This window comes from Castor canadensis, chromosome 9 (genome assembly GCF_047511655.1).
Source record: "Castor canadensis chromosome 9, mCasCan1.hap1v2, whole genome shotgun sequence".
Lineage (NCBI taxonomy): Eukaryota > Metazoa > Chordata > Mammalia > Rodentia > Castoridae > Castor > Castor canadensis.
Window position 1 is genome coordinate 150,656,706 of NC_133394.1, and position 20,420 is coordinate 150,677,125.

Consider the following 20,420-nt stretch of genomic DNA (forward strand, 5'->3'; position numbering starts at 1 on the left):
GCTTCCTTCTACACTCCAAAGTCACAGAGTCACCTGAGCTCAGCTCAACCTCCACAGGTCCTAAGCGTCTGCAGGTGGGAGCTGCACTTAAAGCCCCCACTCACCCCAGCCCGGTCACATCCAGCCTTCCCCAGGACAGCATGTCAGACAGGGACAGCCTGAGCACAATAGCCAGGTAATGGCAGGGAACCATGCTGATGGAGGAAACTCCAGCCCCAGGTCATCATTTCAACTTCCACATGACACAAAGCCAGCAGTCAGGAAAGCCACTGGAGCAAGGCAGTCACCGCCAGGGGATGGAAGAGCTACAGGTGTCCCCACGAGCTGGGAGAGGTGGGAAGGCCCTGTCTCCAGAGCAGGGCACACGGTCCTGCTCACAGCTTGGTTTTGGACTTACGGGAGTCCAGACCACGAGAGAACATGCTTCAGTGTTCTGAGCCTCTAAGCATGTAGGTAAGGCTGCTGCACAGGCTGGTACAAACATCCCTCACCTGCAGTGCATGCACATGCATGCTGCAGTCTGCTGTAACCCATACTCTTACTTCAAATTTGCACCCCTCTGCTCAGACCCCAACAGCCACAGCAGACAGCGCTGGCTGTGGAAGCCAGCTCACAGTGCCCTACTGTGGGACTGGAGCAGCAGGCTGGCCTCCTCCTTGACAGCCTGTCTCTGGTAAATGGGGATGTGGGGACACTGAGCAGACCTCAGATGCTACCTTGTAGAATTGGTGGCGAGCTCTCAGCAAGCACAGAAAGGAGGTAACATGTCAGAAGCACGACAATCCATTGCCACCTGTCCTCTCTTCTAGCTCTACCTAACTAGGCTGTCTCAGTTAAAAGGAAAAGCCACTGAAAAAAATCTACGTGAGATTATGGCAGGAGGGAAGTGGTGCCACCAAATTCCAGATTATCAGTCATCCTGACACCCTGAGTCACCTTTCTTTCGAAGACACAGGATGCTCTCCACCTGCCACCCAGGAAGTGTCCCAGGCCAGCTCCTCAGGCAGCTGCAGAGGGTACCCACTGCTCCCCTTCCTGATGACCCACCAGCATCCACCTGCTTTGGGCAAATCTGCTGGCAGCTGGGCAGCACCCTTAAAGATGCTGAGGATGCCCTAAAGGTGCAGATGAGATTGGCCAATGCAGAAGCAAGCAGAATCCATGGGTGCTTTCCAGAATCCAGTAAACACTGAGCCAAGCACCATCAGTGGGAGGGGGAGACATGCATGACTCCACAGACCCATTGCCCAGTCCTCAGAGCTTCGCTGGGGAGGCGGGGCAGGGAGTAAACATAAGAATTAAGTGAGCGCAGTTGGAGATTCCAGAGTGAGGAGTGCTAGAAAGAAAACTGAAGCAAGAGGAATCAACACTGGCAGTCAGGGATGTCACACATTAGTAGCCTAGGCAGGTACGGCTGCAGTCTGTCCCCTTCTCACAGTAGCATCTTGGCTGCAAACTGCCTACTTTGCACTGGAGTCACAGTGGAACCACCACCACCCTGCATGAGCTCCCCGTGAAATCCAGAGCAGGGCGTCTCAAGGACCCCACATTCCCAGCCAAATTCAAGAAGAGCACCAATCCCCATTATCCTGGGAAGTGACAGCACAGAGATATGGAAAAAGATTTCTAGAAAACAATCCCATCCAAGCATGGCTGGGCCATGCAGAACGCATTCTGGAGTCAGTATCTTCCAGACAGCTGTATTTCCCCAGCCCTGAGGGTCCAGAGTTGGGTCACTGGCCCAGCCCACAGAGCCAATGGCAGCCACTCTCATCTGGTCCCAGGCTGAGCTCTGGGTGGTCTGCCCCACTGCCCTCCTTCAGAAGCCTGATGAAGTGGTGGATCATCCACGCTGAACTTCAAAACTCACTGAACCTGCTCTGGTGCAGGACGTTCTGGTCTCCTCCCTGCATCCATCGATGGGTAAGGAGAAGGAGGGAGGGGTTGAAACCATCCCAAGTTCCCAGGGAAGTCCCTGGTTGGCTCTCGACACCCACATGGACCACCCAATAATAACTGGCCTGGGATGCATGTGCCACCCAATCAGAGCCAACATCCTGAAGTAGCATCTCTAGGACCTTCTCGTTTGTTCTTGAGAGTTAGGAAAGGGCTCTGAACTGCGTGATTGAGGATGTGGACATGCACAGGGGTGGCATCTCAGTAACACAATGTGAAAACCCTGAGCCTGAGCATCAGCCACAGGCAGAGTCTGAGAAACCCAGACCTGGGTGACATCACTGGTACCCCTGGGGTTGTGCCTGAAGCCAGTCCTAGGACTTCAGTTACTAGAGCCCATAGACTCTCAAGGATGAAGCTGGCATGAGGTGGGGTTTCTGTCACTTGCAACCAAAAGAACCTGCACTGACTGGAAAGAGAAACCAGCTCAACAATGGTCACCGCTTCTCCTTATGGGCTGTGTGAGCAATACTCTGGCTATACCACAGACACTCGCTCTGCAGTCTTCTAAAGACCTTGAAGTAGACATTATCTACCCAACTCCACACACAAACCTCAGCCCAGAGAGGAGACCATGGCCACACTCTGGGTGGCAGCAAAGTCATGACTCAAATGCAGTGACCTCTCCAAGTCTCCCATCCCCTCTGCAATGCAGGAACCAGGGTCTATGTGGTCACTTCTCACAGGCAGGCCCCCAGGGCACGCAGCTCAGCAGAAGCTGCCACTGGGCAGCTGCCATCAGCCCACCTCTTCCTAAACAACTGTGTGAGCACCCTTCTCTGCCATGTTTTGGGGGATCAAAGACAGAAGCAGAGGCCAATATCCCACATCCATCCCCATTTCCTCCTTGACACCCCACTGGGTGAATAGTGCAACCAATTGTTGGAAGTAAGATCTTCCAGATGGAAGACATTAAGAGGAGGTCCTACCGGAGAGGGGGAACCCACTGACTTTAGACTTCTTATAAGGAGAACAGAGGATGCAGACACCAAGAAGAGCTTGTTATGGCAGCCCTGGGAAGCAAAAAGAGTACCACAGCGGGACTTGCGAGGCACCAAGCTTATTGGTTGAGATGTAGTCTCCCTAACTCTTTGCCTGGCTGGCCTTGAACCACTATCCTCTGGATCTCCACTTCCTCTGTACCTAGGATTACAGGCATGTGCCACCACGCCCAGCCAGTGTTTTCTTAAGAGATGCTGAGTGTGTAAGCAGAGTCAGAAAGCCTCCTTACAGATCTAATCCGATCCAGCTGATGAGGAAGTTGCCTGGGCAACAGATCTGCTGAGGAGTGACATCTATCGTACCACGGAACAGTAAAAGGGACATCTGCTGCTCCTGCCCTCCTGAGCTGAGCACTATACATGGAAACCACACACACAAATACTTGAATGGGGAACGTTTTTGTTTGACTCCAAAATGGACACAGCCTCTCTGTCACTGAATCCTTGGTGCATTTAAAATTAACACCAGCAGTTTCTGTGCAAATACATGGCTTGCTCCCATTTTACTTCTTGCACGTACAGTGTCCCCACAACAGAGGATCGTATTTTACACATCCTGTGCTACAGAAACACAGCTGCCAGGGATGCTTCAGTTCACTTCGTTCTCATAACCCTGGGGCAGACACGACTATTCCATTTTATAGCTGAGGCACCAGAGGCTCAGAGACAGCAAGCAACCTCCCCAGGGCCACACAGAGAACAAGAGGGGAGGGGAGTCTAGAAGTGTCGCCCAAGGTAGATTTTCTCCACCAGGGGTCTGGCAACGGGTGCCCAGGGCTCCAGGGTCCACCTGCCCCTCCTTTCTTCTGCTGCCCTAGCTGGCCAACGGGCATGGCTTTTCTCCTTTGTGAACTGTGTATTCACGCTGTGTGCTGAAGGATGAAATGAGGTGTTTTTCTCGTAGGTTGCAAACTCTTCAAATATTAAGAATGTTACTTCTCTGCCACCCTGTGTTTAAAATGTCCCCAATTTATATCCGCCCCCTCTTTCTAGACCTGTGCACTTGGTCTATGTATGAAACACTCAGCTGGAAAAACTGAGGTAGAGGAACATTTACCTTTATCATTACAAGTACAACCCGAAATTCATTTCAGAGCTCACTGAATTCACCTTGCACTTGCCAAGCAGGTGCTTTACTGCTTGAGCCAGGTCTCTAGCCCTTCCATCGATGGTGATTGTTGAGATAGGGTCTCACCTTATGCTCAGTCAGCCTGGAACACAATCCTCCTATTTGTGCTTCTCTGCTGGGATGACAGGTGTGTGTGCATCACCATGTCTGACCGTTGGCTGAGATGGGGTCTCATGAACTCTTTGCCCAGGCCCAATCTCTGCCTCCCCAGGAGCCAGGATTACAGGCCACCATACCAATCCTGGACATTGCTTTTAACACCAGATCATTCACAATTTTCTAAAGATGACCTGTGGCCTGAGGCAGAGTATAAAATCCTACTCCACTTTAGCCTGTAAAAAGGGCATATGAATGTTATGCTCAGAAATCTCGGGGAGGACAGGGATCTGTAACACTGTGGCCCTGTTTTGTGACAATAAACGCGTGAGGCCAGTGGTGTTGGTCAGTCATGTGTCCACAGGGAAAGCCAGAGCCACGCCTGTCCCTGGACCTCAAGGGGAAGCCATCTTGTTGCCCTTGTCCAAGTTCACTCACAGGCAGGATGGCAGGTTGTGTTTTTTGGTGATTTGAGGAGTCATGAAAATTCTCTCTGAGCAGCCAGAAAATAATTTAAATGCAATGTGGTTACAGATCCCTTTCCTTGGTGGACAGAGGGGCAGCACTGTGACCTGGACCACAGGAAGCAGGAAACTGGACTGGTGGCCTCCATCAGGTGTGCACCAGTGCTCTTCCCAGAGAGGCAGAAGGTGGGCTCCACCGCACCAGTCCCTGTGGACACCTCGTTCTGGTGGCCTTCCTCACTGTCAGCTGGGTGGGTCAGGTGGCTGGCTGCTCCTGTGTCCCTTGCTGGGTCAGCTGGCCCAGTCCAGCACCATTTGACATCTCTCTCCATTGAAGACCAAAGTCACCAGGTTCTGAGCTAGAGAAAGTTATGTTGCCCACAGCCATCTTGTCCCCTGTGGTCCGGCAGTGACACCAACACAGGGGACAGCAGAGTTGAGAGACAGAGAAAGGAGCCCTTCCATCCAGCAAGCCAGACACCCGTGGTTTCTCAATCCCCATATTTGCTCCACTCTCTGCCCCTGCACCTGAAAGGGCCCAATGAGAACAATTTGTTCCCGCTTGCCAGGTGGAACCCCCTATGCCACCCCCAGGGTTTCCTGGAGAACAATTTTCCCTGCCCACCCCTGGCCTTTTGTTCCACCCCTTCCTCCTCCATGTTCTCAACTCAATGGAGCCAGGCCATGGAAGTCCTGAGTGCCCAGAACGTCCTGCCTTTACCCCCTTCACCTGCCTCAGCGAGGGGAGGGACTTCAGTGGCTACAGCTGCTCTGCAGATTCAGATGTCCCCTCAACTAGGCCACCACAGGGTCTAGACTGAGGACAAAAGTCAGAAAGGCATTTTGGCCTTTCCAGAAATCTGTGATGTTCCCGCCCAGGCTCTGTCAGCAGTAAAGGTGCCAAGCTGCATCTTCCTCTGCTGATATCGTTGGTTATTCTTCAATGAGTGCAGTCAGTGCAGAAGGTCCTAGGGTGCTGCATGGGGCCCCTCAAAATCCTAACCATGCTGGCAATTTATCTTTCTTCAGCATCTAATTTCTTAGCTGAGATATAATATCAAAACAGAGTGAGGTAAACAATGAGTCTTGGCACACACAGTCCACGCTCCTCTGTGGTGTGCTACTGTGATGGGCAGGCAGGCACCTCAGCATGAAGTCCTTGCCTTGCCTGCTTCAGAGTGACAGCTCTGATTTGATCTTGGTCATCCAGAAACATGCAAAGTGAGGCACAGCTCAGATATGCCTTGGTACCGTGCGAATCAGCAACAGCCCGTGTGCAAGCACTGGTGCTGCAGCCACGGCCCCATCAAACCAGGAAACATTAGGCTGGGTATGGTGGCTCACACCTGTAATCCTAGCTACATGAGAGGTGGATTGGTAGGGTCACCATTTGAGGCCAGCGAGGGTGGGGGGAGGATTTCAGATGACCCATCTCAACCAATGGTTGGGCACAGTGGCGTGTGCTTGTTATCACAGCTCACAGGAAAGCATAAACAGGGAGGACTGAGGTCCAGGCCTGCGCAGACACAAAAATAACCCATGCAAAAAAGGCTGAAAGTGTGACTCAAGTGATAGAGCACTTGCCTGGTAAACACTACGTCCCTGATTTCAAACCCCAGTACTGCCAAAACAAAAAGAAAAGTGAGGAAACATTACAACATCCGAGACAGCTCTCTCAGCAACCTGGTCCCAGAAGCCAGCCATGCTTCTACTTCTAGCATCCACCTTGGCCTCCCCTTCCCACACTTCATGTACCTGGAACCTGACAGCAGAGCAGGCTGCTTCTGCTGATGGTCTCTGGTTTCTTCCTGGCATTAAGTTTGCAGGATTCATCATACTCTCATGCATATCAGAAGTCCATTATTTTACATGGCTGTGTAATAATCCTTCAACTGGATATGCCATTATTTGTTCTATTACTAAGTTTATTACCTGTGTTGCACATCTTCTAATCTTCCACTTCAGAGGCCTTTATATTAAAACTATGACTTCTGCATCCAGCCTGGCAATTTCCTTTTAACGTGTTATTCCATTTATGTTCGCTGTGACTATGGATTGGATTTGTTGAATTCTACCACTTGGCCTGTTTTATTTCTTTGATCCTTCCTTGTATAAACAAATGTTTCTCATTTTATTTCTTCAATCAGCTTTTGACCTGAGCTCTTTTTTGTTTTGGTTTGCTTTTGTCCTTGGTTTATTACAGTCTGCCTGAATTACCTAGGGTCAGATGGAAGGACTTCCAAGAGGCCCGGTCCTCTGACTGCCCCTCTGACTGCATGTCATCAGCCTCACAGGATGGTACTCTCCTCTGCTTTGAGCAGTCACTGGTGTCTTAAAAAAACAAGAAGAGCAGGCAAGCCATACACTTGCCCTCTCTCCCTGGCTCCGATGCTCAACACCCCCTTCCCATAGAGCTAGATTCCTCCTATTCAGCACTGTCCCCTCACTGCCACAGCCCCCTTTAGCATCTTCAGTGCTGTGGGCTCTGGTGACAAAGTAACTCGCCTCTATAGAATGGAAAATGTCTTTATTTCAGGACATGGAATTCTGAGTTGACAGACTCTTTGTTGGTTGGTCTCAAGGCACTTTCCTGTGTGAGATACAAGAGCTCTGGTTGCTTGATACCCTCGTCATTTCTAATACTGTTGACCCTTTAAGTTTGGTCACCCTGCTGCCTACGGAGAGGCGTCTCGCAGTATGCTTTTTATCCTCTTGTAAGCATAGGTTATTTGGGGTTATTTGGGGTTGAGAATGATGATTCACGTCTGTAATCGAAGTTACTCAGGAGGCAAAGATCTCGAGGCTCGAGGTTTGAGGCCAGTCCTGACAAATAGTGAGGCCCCATCTCAACAAAGAAGCTTGGCCTGGTAGTACGCATCTGTCATCTCAGCTATATGGGAGGCGTAAGCAAGAGGATCGCAGTACACGACCCTATCTAAAAAATAACTGAAAGCAAAAAGGACTAGAGTGGCCAAAGCTCCAGCGGTAGAGCACTTGCCTAGCAAGCACTAGTCCCCAAGTTCAAAGCCCAAAGCCACAAAAAAATTATTTTTTAAAAAAACACAAGATCCACAGTTAAATTTTCGCTGATTCTAAGTTTCCTAGATTTCTACTTTGTGTTAAACATTTTGAGATAACTTGTATGTCATAAATTCCCCCTTGTTTAATAAGCTTACAGAGCTGTGTGACGGTCATGACAACCATTTTAGAAGCCGGTCCTCAGCCCAGTGACACCCGCCACACCACTCACAGCCAATCCCCGCCCAATGCCTGACCCACCATCCTTTAGCTCCCTGAAGGTTTCCTGGTCCTGGGCATCTCGCGTGAACAGCTCCTTGCGGCAGGTGGCTTTGGTGTCCAGCTCCTTTCATTCAACATGATGCTCCTGTGTGTCCTCCTGCCATCACACACCAATATTCCATTCCTTGTCATTACGACAGCCACCCCATGGGGACACTGCACTTCACGGATTCACCCAGTGGTGGACCCTGGTCACCTCCACTTGCTGCTGTGACACTGGAACAGGTCTCTCTAGCGACCTGAGTCTTCAGGTCTCCTGGACAGATATCTAACATGGAACTGCTGTGTCGCTAGGTAAACCAATGTTTAATGTCTGAAGAATCAGCCACGCCATTCTCCACAGTGGAAGGCATCACCATTCTACACCTGTGCCCCCAGCAACCTGCTGTCCCCACCCTCCAGCCGACATTGGCCGTGTCTGGTTTCCAATGACTGTCACTCCCGTGGGTGCAAAATGGTGTCTCGTTGCAGTTTTGCATTTCCCTGATGCCCATGAGATCAGGAAAGTTCTTCTGGGTCAATTAGTCATTCAAGTGCCCCTTGGGAAGCCCGGCTTTTGCCTATCTCTCAGCGGGGTTGTTTTCCTTATTGCTTCACAATCTGAGTGGGGGTTCCCTAGGCGTGCGTCTTGCAAGCATCTTTTCCCTGTCTTCTGTCTCGTCCACTGGTGCCCTCCAGTGAGATGAGCAGAAATTCCTTAGTGTTCAAGGTACGACCTGTCCAGAGTGAGGTATTATATGGACAGGGCACCTGCTCCCTGATTAAGAAAGAGTCACCTGCCCCAGACCAGGAGCATAGCCTTCTGTTTTCTTCCAGGAGCTTCCCTGCTGCTTTACTCTTAGGTCTGTGGCCAATTTTGAATTAATCTTTGTGGCTGGGAAGAGCTGGAGAGCAACACCCTTGTTTTCTTTCTTTCTGACAAATCCCCCGCAGTTCCATCATCGTTAGGGAAAGACCACCCTTTCTGTACAGACCTGCAGTCAGCTGTATCTTCAACCCAAGTCGGGTGGCCGTGTAAGTGCAGGCTGTGCTGGCCTCCTCTTCCCTCTGCTTTCATCCCTCAGTGTCACTGTGTTGGCTGCTGCAGGTTTGGAGCAAGGCTTGTTGCATGCTGTGTGTCACCTCTGATGTGTCCTTCTTCAGGATGGTGACTCCAAGGTTGGGGTGTGGTCAAGTGGTAGAGCAGCTGGCCGGCACGGGGAGGAGGCTGAATTTAACCCCCAGGAGCACACACAGAAAAAAGACAGCGATTCCAGGTCCCTTAAATTTTGTATCAAATTTAGGATCTGCTCGTCAACGTCAACAATGAAAAGTTGGGGGGGGGGGTTGGTAGAGATCGCATTGATTAGTAAAGCCACCATGGGAGAGGTGCATCTGTGCTCAGTCCACTCAGCAGTGAGGCTGCATCTCTACTTATTTAAAACTCCTCTGGTTTTTCTCAGCCATATTTTACAGTGTCGGCCGAGGACTCTCACAAGACTTTGTTACAGGTATTCCTAGGTATTTAACTTGGTGCTGTATAATAAATGCACTTTAAAGACTTGTCACTTTCCTGTTGCTCACTGCTTGTATACAGAAATAAAATGTGCCTTTGTGTATTTAATCTGTGTCCAGGGCTTTTGACAAAGTCACACCTTAGCTGCGACACTCTGTATTGTCTGAACGTGTCCCGCCAAAAGTCATACACTGAACCTTACCTGCCATCTGACAGTATTAAGAAGTGGAGGCTGCTGGAAGTAATAAGACTAACGACCTTAGGGACAAGAGTGGGGGAGCTGCCCGCCTCCGTTTTGCCCTGTGTCCACTGCATAAGGACACAGCATCCACACTGCCATCTTGGGAGTGAGGACCAGGTCCTCACAGACACAGTGCCATTGGTACCTTGGTCTTCCCAACCTGGAGACTGTGAGGATAATTTCTGTTGTCTATAAATCCCCCAGCCTGTGGTATTTTCTTACAGCAGGAGGTCAAGCTAAGTCAGGTCCCTTGGACTTTCTACACCCACAGCATCTGGAAACTCTGCTTCCTTTTTTCCAGACTTTCAAACTTTCTCTTGTATTTGATGTGCTAGCCAGTGGAGTGCTGCACAGAAGTGGTGATTCTGGCTTATGGCCCTGGACTTGGGTGGGAAATGGTGACTATTTCATCATTGTGTACATTGTTGGTTCTCTCCCCCCACCCCCAGGTCTGCCTGGAACTATCAATCCTCCTACCTCAGCTCCAAGTGAGGGGATTACAGGTGTGCACCACTGTGCCCAGCCTTGTTAGTAGGTTATCAATAGGACAGCTTGTCAGATTGAGGAAATTTCATTCTTTTCCTCATTTGCTGAGAGTTTATATCATCATGTTGAATTTTACAATGCTTTTTCTGCCATCTACTAAAGGGATCATAAGGGTTTTTTTCCTCCTTTGCTGTACTATGTTGAATTAATACTGACTTTAGAATATTAAGCTAATTTTTGTATTCCTGGAATAAACTCACCTTGGTCCTGATATGTTGCTGGATTTGATTTGTGAATACCTCATTAATATTCTCTTACCTATGTTTATAGGAGCGCCCCCTCCCCCACCAAATGCACATTTGGTGTTTTAAATCATCACATTGGTTTGGAATCACAGCTGTGCTGGCTTCTTAAATGAGAGCGAATATGGCAGCACTACTCTGTTTTCTGGGAGGGTCTGACTACAGTTAGCTTGAGCTCTTCCTTAACCTGCGAAGGCACCCAAGTCCAGGCTTTCCTTTGTGCAGAAAGCTATTAATTACAGACTTGACGTCTGGAACAGCTAAAGGACGACTCAGATTTCCATTCCCGTGTGTCGGTTTTGGTAAATTCAAGGCCTCTGCCCATCGCACCCACGTCTCACTTCAAGTTTGCTGGCGTAGGCCGTTCACTCAGTGTCCTTGCTGACTGAAGAACTGCCGGCTTCCCCTTTTACAATCTTCTGTCAGGGACTACAGCTGCTTCCCCCATCAGCATTACAAGAGGTGCACTAATTACTGCTTTTATTAACGTTTGAATATGCGGATTGCTTGTATTGATATTTCAGTGAGTCTTAGGTTTTTGGTGGTGGTGGTGGTACTGGGGTTTGAATTCAGGGCCTCATGCTTGCTAGGCATGTGTTCTGCTGTTTGAGTCATGCCTCTAGCCCTTTTTGTATTTTAGCCATTTTTTGGATAGAGTCTTGCATTTTTGCCTAGGGATGGCCCTGGACTGTAATTGCCTCCCTGTAGCTGGGATTAAAGGCATGAACCATCACACACAACTTATTTGTGGAAATGGGGCTTTCAATAATTTTTTGTCCCAGTCTGGCTTCAAACTACAATCCTGAGAAGCTGCATTATAGACGTGAGCCACTGCATCCAGCCTGATTCTGTTTCTTTATGATTTTCTTCATTCTCCTTTCTGGGAGTCTGGATGGCTGCTCTTTTCTTTCTTGCTGAGATGGAAGCTTAGACGATTGATTTTCACCATTTCTTTTTGTCTGAAACCCACGCATTTTGAAATGTAGCCTACTTTGAAAACAGGGGAGTCATGCCCATTGCAGTCCCCTACAGCTGGCTGGACTACGTTTTTCTGTCACTTAGCTCAAGTTGGTTTTCATGTTAAAACCTTCCTATCTTTAAGTAGGAAATACTCTGGAGTTAGTAGGTATAGGTAAAAACTTTCTCAATGAAACCCCAGCAGCACAGCAACTAAGAGATAACATAGATAAATGGGACCTCATAAAACTAAAAAGCTTCTGTTCATCAAAAGAAATGGTCTCTAAGCTGAAGAGAACACCCACAGAGTGGGAGAAAATATTTGCCAACTACACATCAGACAAAGGACTGATAACCAGAATATATAGGGAACTTAAAAAACTAAATTCTCCCAAAACTAATGAACCAATAAAGAAATAGGCAAGTGAACTAAACAGAACTTTCTCAAAAGAAGAAATTCAAATGGCCAAAAAACACATGAAAAAATGCTCACCATCTCTAGCAATAAAGGAAATGCAAATTAAAACCACACTAAGATTCCACCTCACCCCTGTTAGAATAGCCATCATCAGCAACACCACCAACAACAGGGGTTGGAGAGGATGCAGGGAAAAAGGAACCCTCTTACACTGTTGGTGGGAATGTAAACTAGTACAACATCTCTGGAAAAAAATTTGGAGGCTACTTAAAAAGCTAGACATTGATCTACCATTTGATCCAGCAATACCACTCTTGGGGATATACCCAAAAGACTGTGACACAGGTTACTCCAGAGGCACCTGCACACCCATGTTTATTTCGGCACTATTCACAATAGCCAAGTTATGGAAACAGCCAAGAAGCCCCACCACTGACGAATGGATCAAGAAAATGTGGTATCTATACACAATGGAATTCTATGCAGCCATGAAGAAGAATGAAATGTTATCATTTGCTGGTAAATGGATGGAATTAGAGAACATCATTCTGAGTGAGGTTAGCCTGGCCCAAAAGACCAAAAATCGTATGTTCTCCCTCATATGTGGACATTAGATCAAGGGCAAACACAACAATGGGATTAGACTATGAGCACATGATAAAAGTGAGAGCACACAAGGGAGGGGTGAGGATAGGTAAGACACCTAAAAAATTAGCTAGCATTTGTTGCCCTTAACGCAGAGAAACTAAAGAAGATACCTTAAAAGCAACTGAGGCCAATAGGAAAAGGGGACCAGGAACTAGAGAAAAGGTTAGATCAAAAAGAATTAACCTAGAAGGTAACACACAAGCACAGGAAATCAATGTGAGTCAATGCCCTGTATAGCTATCCTTATCTCAACCAGCAAAAACCCTTGTCCCTTCCTGTTATTGCTTATACTCTCTCTACAACAAAATTAGAGATAAGGGCAAAATAGTTTCTGCTGGGTACTGAGGGGGTTGGGGGGAGAGGGAGGGGGTGGAGTGGGTGGTAAGGGAGGGGGTGGGGGCAGGGGGGAGAAATGACCCAAGCCTTGTATGCACATATGAATAATAAAAGAAAAAAAAACCTTCCTATCTTTAGTCTTTTGTTTGTCTGTGTGTTCAATCATTGCTGGTAGAAATTCATTCATTCTGACCATAATTGTGCATCAGTTTCTCCTTTGAATTTTTTCTTTCACTTTTTTTAAGTTGTGTTATTAATGGCTTCCCTATTCAGTTGGTCCCCTATTATTAAGAAGTATCCCCACTCAGCCCAGCTTCACTTCTGGTTGATGTTTGCACGGTGCCTCCTCCCACCCGTCCCAGCTGCACCTAACCCCGCGCTCATCATCAGAACGCAGCTCTTACAGATATGGCTGCTGTTCCGTGCAGTCTGGGAATCTCAGCGGAGGGTTTCGGCGCACACCACACCACACCACATCACGTCGGTCGAGAATGCACTGAGGGGCAGGCAGGGTGGGCGGTGTGCGGCAGCTCCCTCCTCTATCGAGCTCTGCCTCCAACACCAGTAAGGCTGTGGTAGACGTCACTGTTTTCAGGTGTGGCCTCCCACGTCACCCCACAACTCAGAGAGCACTCCACAGAGCAGGCCGGCCTATTTGGGGGGCTCCTCTTTCACGCCACACTGAGGGATGGCAAAAAGTCCTACTCGCCTCTCAACTCCAGGAGAATCGCTGCCTGGAGAAGCCCGATCCTCGGCCCCACCTGGACTCTGAATGGCCGCAGGAGGACCTGGCTGTGACTGCCGGCTTGCCCAGGAAAGTCTCCACCCCCTTCCGTTGGAATTCTGGTTCATCTACACCTCACATCCTCACGGATCCCTGACAGCTGTAAGTCTGATTTTTTGCAATTTAGTTTCTTCCACCAGTCCACAGCACAGCTGTTCCCCTCCACCTCGTCTTACCTGCAGGTGTGAGTCTGCAACCCCACCTCGCAGCCCTTTCTCACTTCCCCCGTACACCTGGACAAATTGCTCCAGGTTTGATGCTCCACCAAGGACCACACCAAGCAAGGACAGCCTGCCTGCCACACCCAAGGCAGCGGGGGCTTCGACCCTGCACCGACCGCGGGCCTGGACCGCCAGGCGGGGCTGCGGGGACGCACGTACCAGCCTGCGGATGTCGCGCTCGCACTCGCGCTTGATGCGGTGCACCTCGTCCTGGTGCGCCTGGTAGGCGGCGCGCAGGTCGGCGGCCTTGGCCTTGTCGGCCTGCATGCATATGGCGAGCGCCTCCTCCGCCTGCTTGCGCGCGGCCTTGAGCTCCAGGACCTCCTGCTGCAGCCGCAGGCGCTCGCCGTCGAAGGCCCTGCGCGCCTCCTCGCGCGCCTCGGCCAGCAGCGCCGTCTTGACCTTGTCGGCCGCGCCGTCGCGCAGCACATTCAGCGTGGCCTGCAGCCGCTGCAGCTCGCCCTCCTTGATCTTGGCCGTGCGCGCCGCCTCCTGCTCGTGCTGCCGGATGAGCACCTCGCGCAGTGCCTGCAGCTCCTTGGTCTTCTCCTCGTGCAGCTTGGCCTTGAGCTCCGAGATGTAGGCCGTGTGCCGCCGCTGCTCCTGCTCGCGCTCCAGCTTGGCTTCCTGCAGCCGCTCCCGCAGCTTACCCACCTACAGCCAGAGCGAGGGAGGGGTCACGGTCAGGTCAAGGCTGGGGAGACCTCCCCTCGCCTCCCCCCCCCAACACACACACACCAGCAGCAGCATCGGGACTCTTTCCCAGGCCCCCACTCTCCCATTCTCCTCAAGCCACCCCCAGCCCCATCTTGGATCTTTCCTACTACAATTGGGGATTTTGTTATTGTCTTCGGATTTTCCATGGCGGTGGAAAAACACCTGAGGATGGTGGCAGCAACAGCCAAGCCTCGGACACTACTTCAGTTCTAAGATTTTCTTTCAGTACTGGAATTTGCACTCGGGGCCTACACCTTGAGCCACTCCACCAGCCCTTTTTATGTGTGTGATAGGTTTTCTCGAGATAGCCAGACTTCAAACTGTCATCCTTCTGATCTCTGCCTCCTGAGTGGCTAGGGTTACAGGTGTGAGCCACCATGCCCGGCTAAATTCTAAGATTTATGAGGAAGGACAATGTGCCCATTACAAAACACACTGCAGATATCTCTCACTGAGGTTGAGTGGATTATAAACCAGAAACACCTTCCCAGTGCCTCTATGCATGGGAGTTAGAGGAGGACAGGACAGGCCCAGGGGTGGGGAGGGAAGGAGTAGGCAGTGCCAGCCAGGGAGAGAAGGGCTCTTCCTTCCTCCCTCTCCCCAGTTTGTCACAAGGAACCCAAGACTCAAGCCTCTCCAGGGACACCTGGCCCAGCCTATGCTTTGTGGACACCAGGCCACCAGCCTCGCCAAGTCTACTCATTTTAAAATATCGTTTGTAAAATGAACCAAGGCAATGCTTTCAGAAGATACTCCAAAATGCCTTATTGGAGCATTTCATTTCAGACATCACACATCCCACTGGACCTTCCCCTCTATTTGCATTCTACATAACAGCGGGCTCCAAGAACTGCAAGGTAAGATGCAGATAAGTTTACATGTTCCCTTGCCTACAATATTTAACAGGGATCCTCAGGTGAAATAGCAAAGCATGAATAAATGTGACATCGATGGTTATTATGAGATCATAGAAAATAGCACTCAAATATAAAGTTTACACTAATGCCTTTGTACTAACCAGAGAGCACACTGCAGAATTCTCTGAGAACAGAAATTCTGTCAGCAGCCTAACAGGCAAAGCCCTGCAGAGGAGGACCCAGCAGCTGTGTGTGTGGTGGGGGGATAATGGAGAAAATGGGCAGCCAGGCTGTATCCACATGGGAATTTCTGTGTGTCCCGGAAGTACGGAGGCAGCCTGGGATGGGGAGTCTCCTCCTGCAGGACTGGCTTCCACCCAGAAGTGCCCCCACAACTGTGCCCACCTCTGGAGAGCGGGTAACACAGTGTATACTGTGTGTACTTGGGTACACCCTAAGTTCATGTGCTAAAGGTTAGCACTCAGGACATCAGCAGGTGGCTGTGTGTGTAGACAGGGGCTTTAATGAGGTCATCAGGATGAGTCCTAATACAATCTGACTTGTGGTTTTTTATTTCTTTTTTGGTGGGACTGAGGTTTAAACTCAGGCTTCATGCTTGATAGACAGGTGTTCTACCACTTGAGACACACACCCCCAGCCCTTTCTCTTCAGTTATTTTTTTTTTTTTGAACAGGGTCTTGCATTTTTTGCAATCTGGCTTGGACCCAAATTCTCAAAATTATACCTCCCTCAGAGATGGGGTGACAGGTGCACAGCACCATGCTAGTTTTATTAGTTGAGATGGGGTCTCACTAACTTTTTTGTGCAAGCTGGTCTGGAACTACTGCACCCAACCTGTTCTTATAAGAAGAGGAGATAACCACCACCACATGCAGAGGATGACCACATGAGGACACAGGGAGAAGACACCATCTGAATAACAAGGAGAGAGGCCTCAGGAGGAACCAGCCCTACCACACCAGGCTCTCAGGCTTCAGCTTCCAGAGCTGAGAGAGGATAAAGTCACAGGTCACTGCAAGGTCAGGATGCCTCTAAGGCAGCTGGTACTGTCAGCACCCTGTCCACAGGAGTACATAGGACTGGCGACCTCTGGCCCTGTATGTGACTCTCTTGTTTATTCCTCAACCTGGGAGGCAGACACTTTAGTGTGCCCTATTAACAGCTGGAAATACTGAGGTATGAGGCTGTGACCTGGTTTCATGGTGAGGTGGAGGAGGTGGGATGGAGCCCTACTGTCTGAACTGGGTGTGCAGCTTCCACTGTTACTGCAGCTGCTACTGCTCCTTGTGGGTCAGACCTGCTGCCCTGAGCTCTCAGCCGCCAGCTATGAAGGATCCCCAGCAGGTGGGTCCCTCCTGAGGGCAGGGTATGCAGAGGCTGGCATCACCAGCAACCATGACTAGAAGAGGCCGGGTGCACTAGGCCTGGAGTCCTGAATGCAGGAGCTGGGAGGGGCACCTCTGTCCCTAAGCTCCTGAAACTAACCTTCCTCCCCAGTCCCCTGGTCTGAACTGAACTCTCTGCACAGCCATTCAGACCTGGGGTTGGGGCCAAGGCCCCAGCCCATTTAGCTGCTGCCTGGGCCCCAGTGCTTGGTGGGATGGGCCACTGAGGCAGTTCCCCAAGGGGCCTCCTCCCATACTCCAGATGCCACAACAGGGCTGAGGGCCCCTTCAGGGCTTTGGGGGTAACCTCCCCAGCTGGGCAGAGACCCTCCATTGCTCAGTTGCTCAAATGCAAGCCAGAGTCTTCACCCTCCTGCACTCACAGAACCCCTGACTGGCTCTCAACCCCACCAAGTCAGAGCCATGCCAACCAAATGGACCAGGGTGGCACCTGAACACCAGATGCTATGGGGCTTTTCACTGTGTCAGAACATGAAACCTTTACAGCAACCTTAAACTGCAAGCCGAATGGAGAGGTTTGGACACTTTCAGTCACTTGCTCAAGATGGTGAAGCTAGTTGGGACAAGTGAAGATGGACACCAATCTGAGAGGTCAGGAAGCCTGGGCTCCTCCCACTGTGGTGGGCTGCACCTCCCATTGTAGGTTGGCCCCCACCAGGCATCATCATGACCAGTTTCAAAGCTCCTGCCTGCTCTACCAGGGCAAAATGCTCATGGCAAAGAGCCAGGCCTGTTCCAGGCTCTTGTGTAGCACCGTCCTGACTCCAGCCCTGCTGGGGAACCATTCCAGCCCCATCTTTCAGGTAAGGGGAGTTGAATCATATGAGTATCTCAGCCTGACAGAGCTCACAGCCAGCAGGTGGCAGGGCCACCAAGTGCGCCAGCGGTCTCTGCACTGGTGCGATTATTTTCAGGAAGGCAGAGCCCAGGGAGGGGCAGTGTCCCGACAATGCCCTCCACACACCTTGACAGTGCTGCCCTCAGTGTGCACAGCCCAGCCCCCAGGGAGGCCAGGGCCCACTCATGCACCCACCTTGCTCTTTTCCTGCTGGAACTCAATCTGAATGCTGGTCAGCTTGGCCCGCAGCTCCTCATTGGCCATCTGCACTGGGTCAGTCTCCATCTCGGGCTTCTCGCCCTTGCTCCGGCCTTTTTTCGACATGCTTCCTCTTGGGTTGAGATGCTGGGGTCCTGAGGTTCACGCCCACCCACCAGCAGGCAAGGCTGCCAGTTCGGCCGTGTTAACCAGTGGCGCAGGGTTCCGCTCCTCTTCTGCATAACCCACCATCACTCGGGAACCTGGGGAAGGAGGGGAGTGAATTAGCAGAGGGGCTGGGGCTGCTCTCCCATCTGGAGGATGCCTGCCACCCCCAGGACTGAACTGATGCTTCTCCCTTGGGCTGCATCAGAGTCACCTGCAAGTTAAGAAAGACAGGGTCTTTCTGCCCCTGATGACCCAACCTGCATTTCTGACAAGCTCCGAGCTGATTCACGTGGGTAACCACACCTCTTGTACATTTGCTCCAATCCTTCCCTCACCAGGTTGAGGTGACCCAGCTACACAGCTCATTGGCCATGGTCTGCAAACTTCAGTGAGCTGAGCCACCCGACCCGTGGTTCAAAAGGCAGGTCCAAGTTTCATCCCAGCATCCTCTGTCCACACCCCCAGTAACTCCAGAGCAGGGTCAAGGGACCACACTTTGAAATGGGCTCTTAGGCTTCATGAGGTTAGCAGTTCCTTCCCTATCATGTAGATGTCACCAGTATTACAGGAGGGGAAATGGAGGCACACACAGGCTGAGTTCCAGCCATGCACACAGCTAATAAGAGGAAACAGTGTTAACCTGATCGAGGTCCACAGCTGTGAGTCAGGGATAAGAGCTGCATTGCACCCGCCCGGACTCCCCAGGTCCATGTACTGTGCTAATCTAACCACACGCCCCCATGGCCTGGTAAGCCCATCCCTGGTCCCCATCCCCCCACACCATATTGTGGCTTTCCATGACAAGCTGTGTGTCTACCTACATCTCACCTGTTTTCCCTACTTTGGAATGGCAGTCCCAACCTAGTCCACAAGACCTGGGTCTGTTTTGTTACCTATCAGGTTTTCTGTGCCTAGAACAGAGTCCAGCATGCAGAAGGCCCTCCAACATGGGTTGAATGAGGGGATGAATGACTGGGTGACAACAGGGAACAATCATGAGGCATTCTATGTGCCAAATCCTATGATAAGAGCTGGCATCCTACCCTGTAAGTTTTGGAACACCTGAAGAGGGAGTATAGTTGTTAAACCCTTACAGACCAGGACACTGAAGCAGAGAGAAGTTAAGCAGGCTACCTAAGTCTGCACAGCTAGTAAGAAGTGGTACCAGAATTAGATCACCTGGGAAAAGAGTGCAGATGAGAACAAGAGAACATCCCAGCAGGGAGGGATGACAGAAAAGATGGTACTGGCAAGAAGAACATCTCTACATGGAGATACAGAAATGGAGAACCTAACAAAAGATGTGAAAGACCTCTACAAGGAAAACTATACACTTCTGAAGAAAGAGATTGAGGAAGACTATAGAAAGTGGAGAGATCTCCCATGCTCATGGATTGGTAGAATCAACATAGTAAAAATGTCGATACTCCCCAAAGTAATCTACATGTTTAATGCAATTCCCATCAAAATTCCAATGACATTCATTAAAGAGATTGAAAAATCTACTGTGAAATTTATATGGAAACACAAGAGGCCACGAATAGCCAAGGCAATACTCAGTCAAAAGAACAATGCAGGAGGTATCACAATACCTGACTTCAAACTATATTACAAAGCAATAACAATAAAAACAGCATGGTACTGGCACAAAAACAGACATGAAGACCAGTGGAACAGAATAAAGGACCCAGATATGAAGCCACACAACTATAACCAACTTGTCTTTGACAAAGGAGCTAAAAATATACGATGGAGAAATAGCAGTCTCTTCAACAAAAACTGCTGGGAAAACTGGTTAGCAGTCTGCAAAAAACTGAAACTAGATCCGTGTATATCACCCTATACCAAGATTAACTCAAAATGGATCAAGGATCTTAATATCAGACCCCAAACTCTTAAGTTGATACAAGAAAGAGTAGGAAATACTCTGGAGTTAGTAGGTATAGGTAAGAACTTTCTCAATGAAACCCCAGCAGCACAGCAACTAAGAGATAGCATAGATAAATGGGACCTCATAAAACTAAAAAGCTTCTGTTCATCAAAAGAAATGGTCTCTAAACTGAAGAGAACACCCACAGAGTGGGAGAAAATATTTGCCAATTATACATCAGACAAAGGACTGATAACCAGAATATACAGGGAACTTAAAAAACTAAATTCTCCCAAAACTAATGAACCAATAAAGAAATGGGCATGTGAACTAAACAGAACTTTCTCAAAAGAAGAAATTCAAATGGCCAGAAAACACATGAAAAAATGCTCACCATCTCTAGCAATAAAGGAAATGCAAATTAAAACCACACTAAGATTCCACCTCACCTCTGTTAGAATAGCCATCATCAGCAACACCAACAACAACAGGTGTTGGCGAGGATGCGGGG

At 49.8% G+C, this 20,420-nt stretch overlaps 1 protein-coding gene across 4 annotated transcripts in view; it reads right to left on the reverse strand.

Moving 5' to 3' along the window:
* The window catches only part of Jakmip1 (janus kinase and microtubule interacting protein 1), a 137,274-nt gene that overhangs the window by 55,169 nt on the left and 61,685 nt on the right, over positions 1–20,420 (reverse strand). For all 4 annotated transcript variants that reach the window (XM_074042656.1, XM_074042659.1, XM_074042658.1 and 1 more), the window contains exons 2-3: positions 17,869–18,134; positions 13,994–14,488 (exon numbers count right to left, since the gene is read on the reverse strand). In XM_074042656.1, the coding sequence (XP_073898757.1) occupies positions 13,994–14,488; positions 17,869–17,997 (624 nt within the window). In that variant the 5' untranslated portion in view covers positions 17,998–18,134. The remainder of the gene's footprint in view (positions 1–13,993; positions 14,489–17,868; positions 18,135–20,420) is intronic.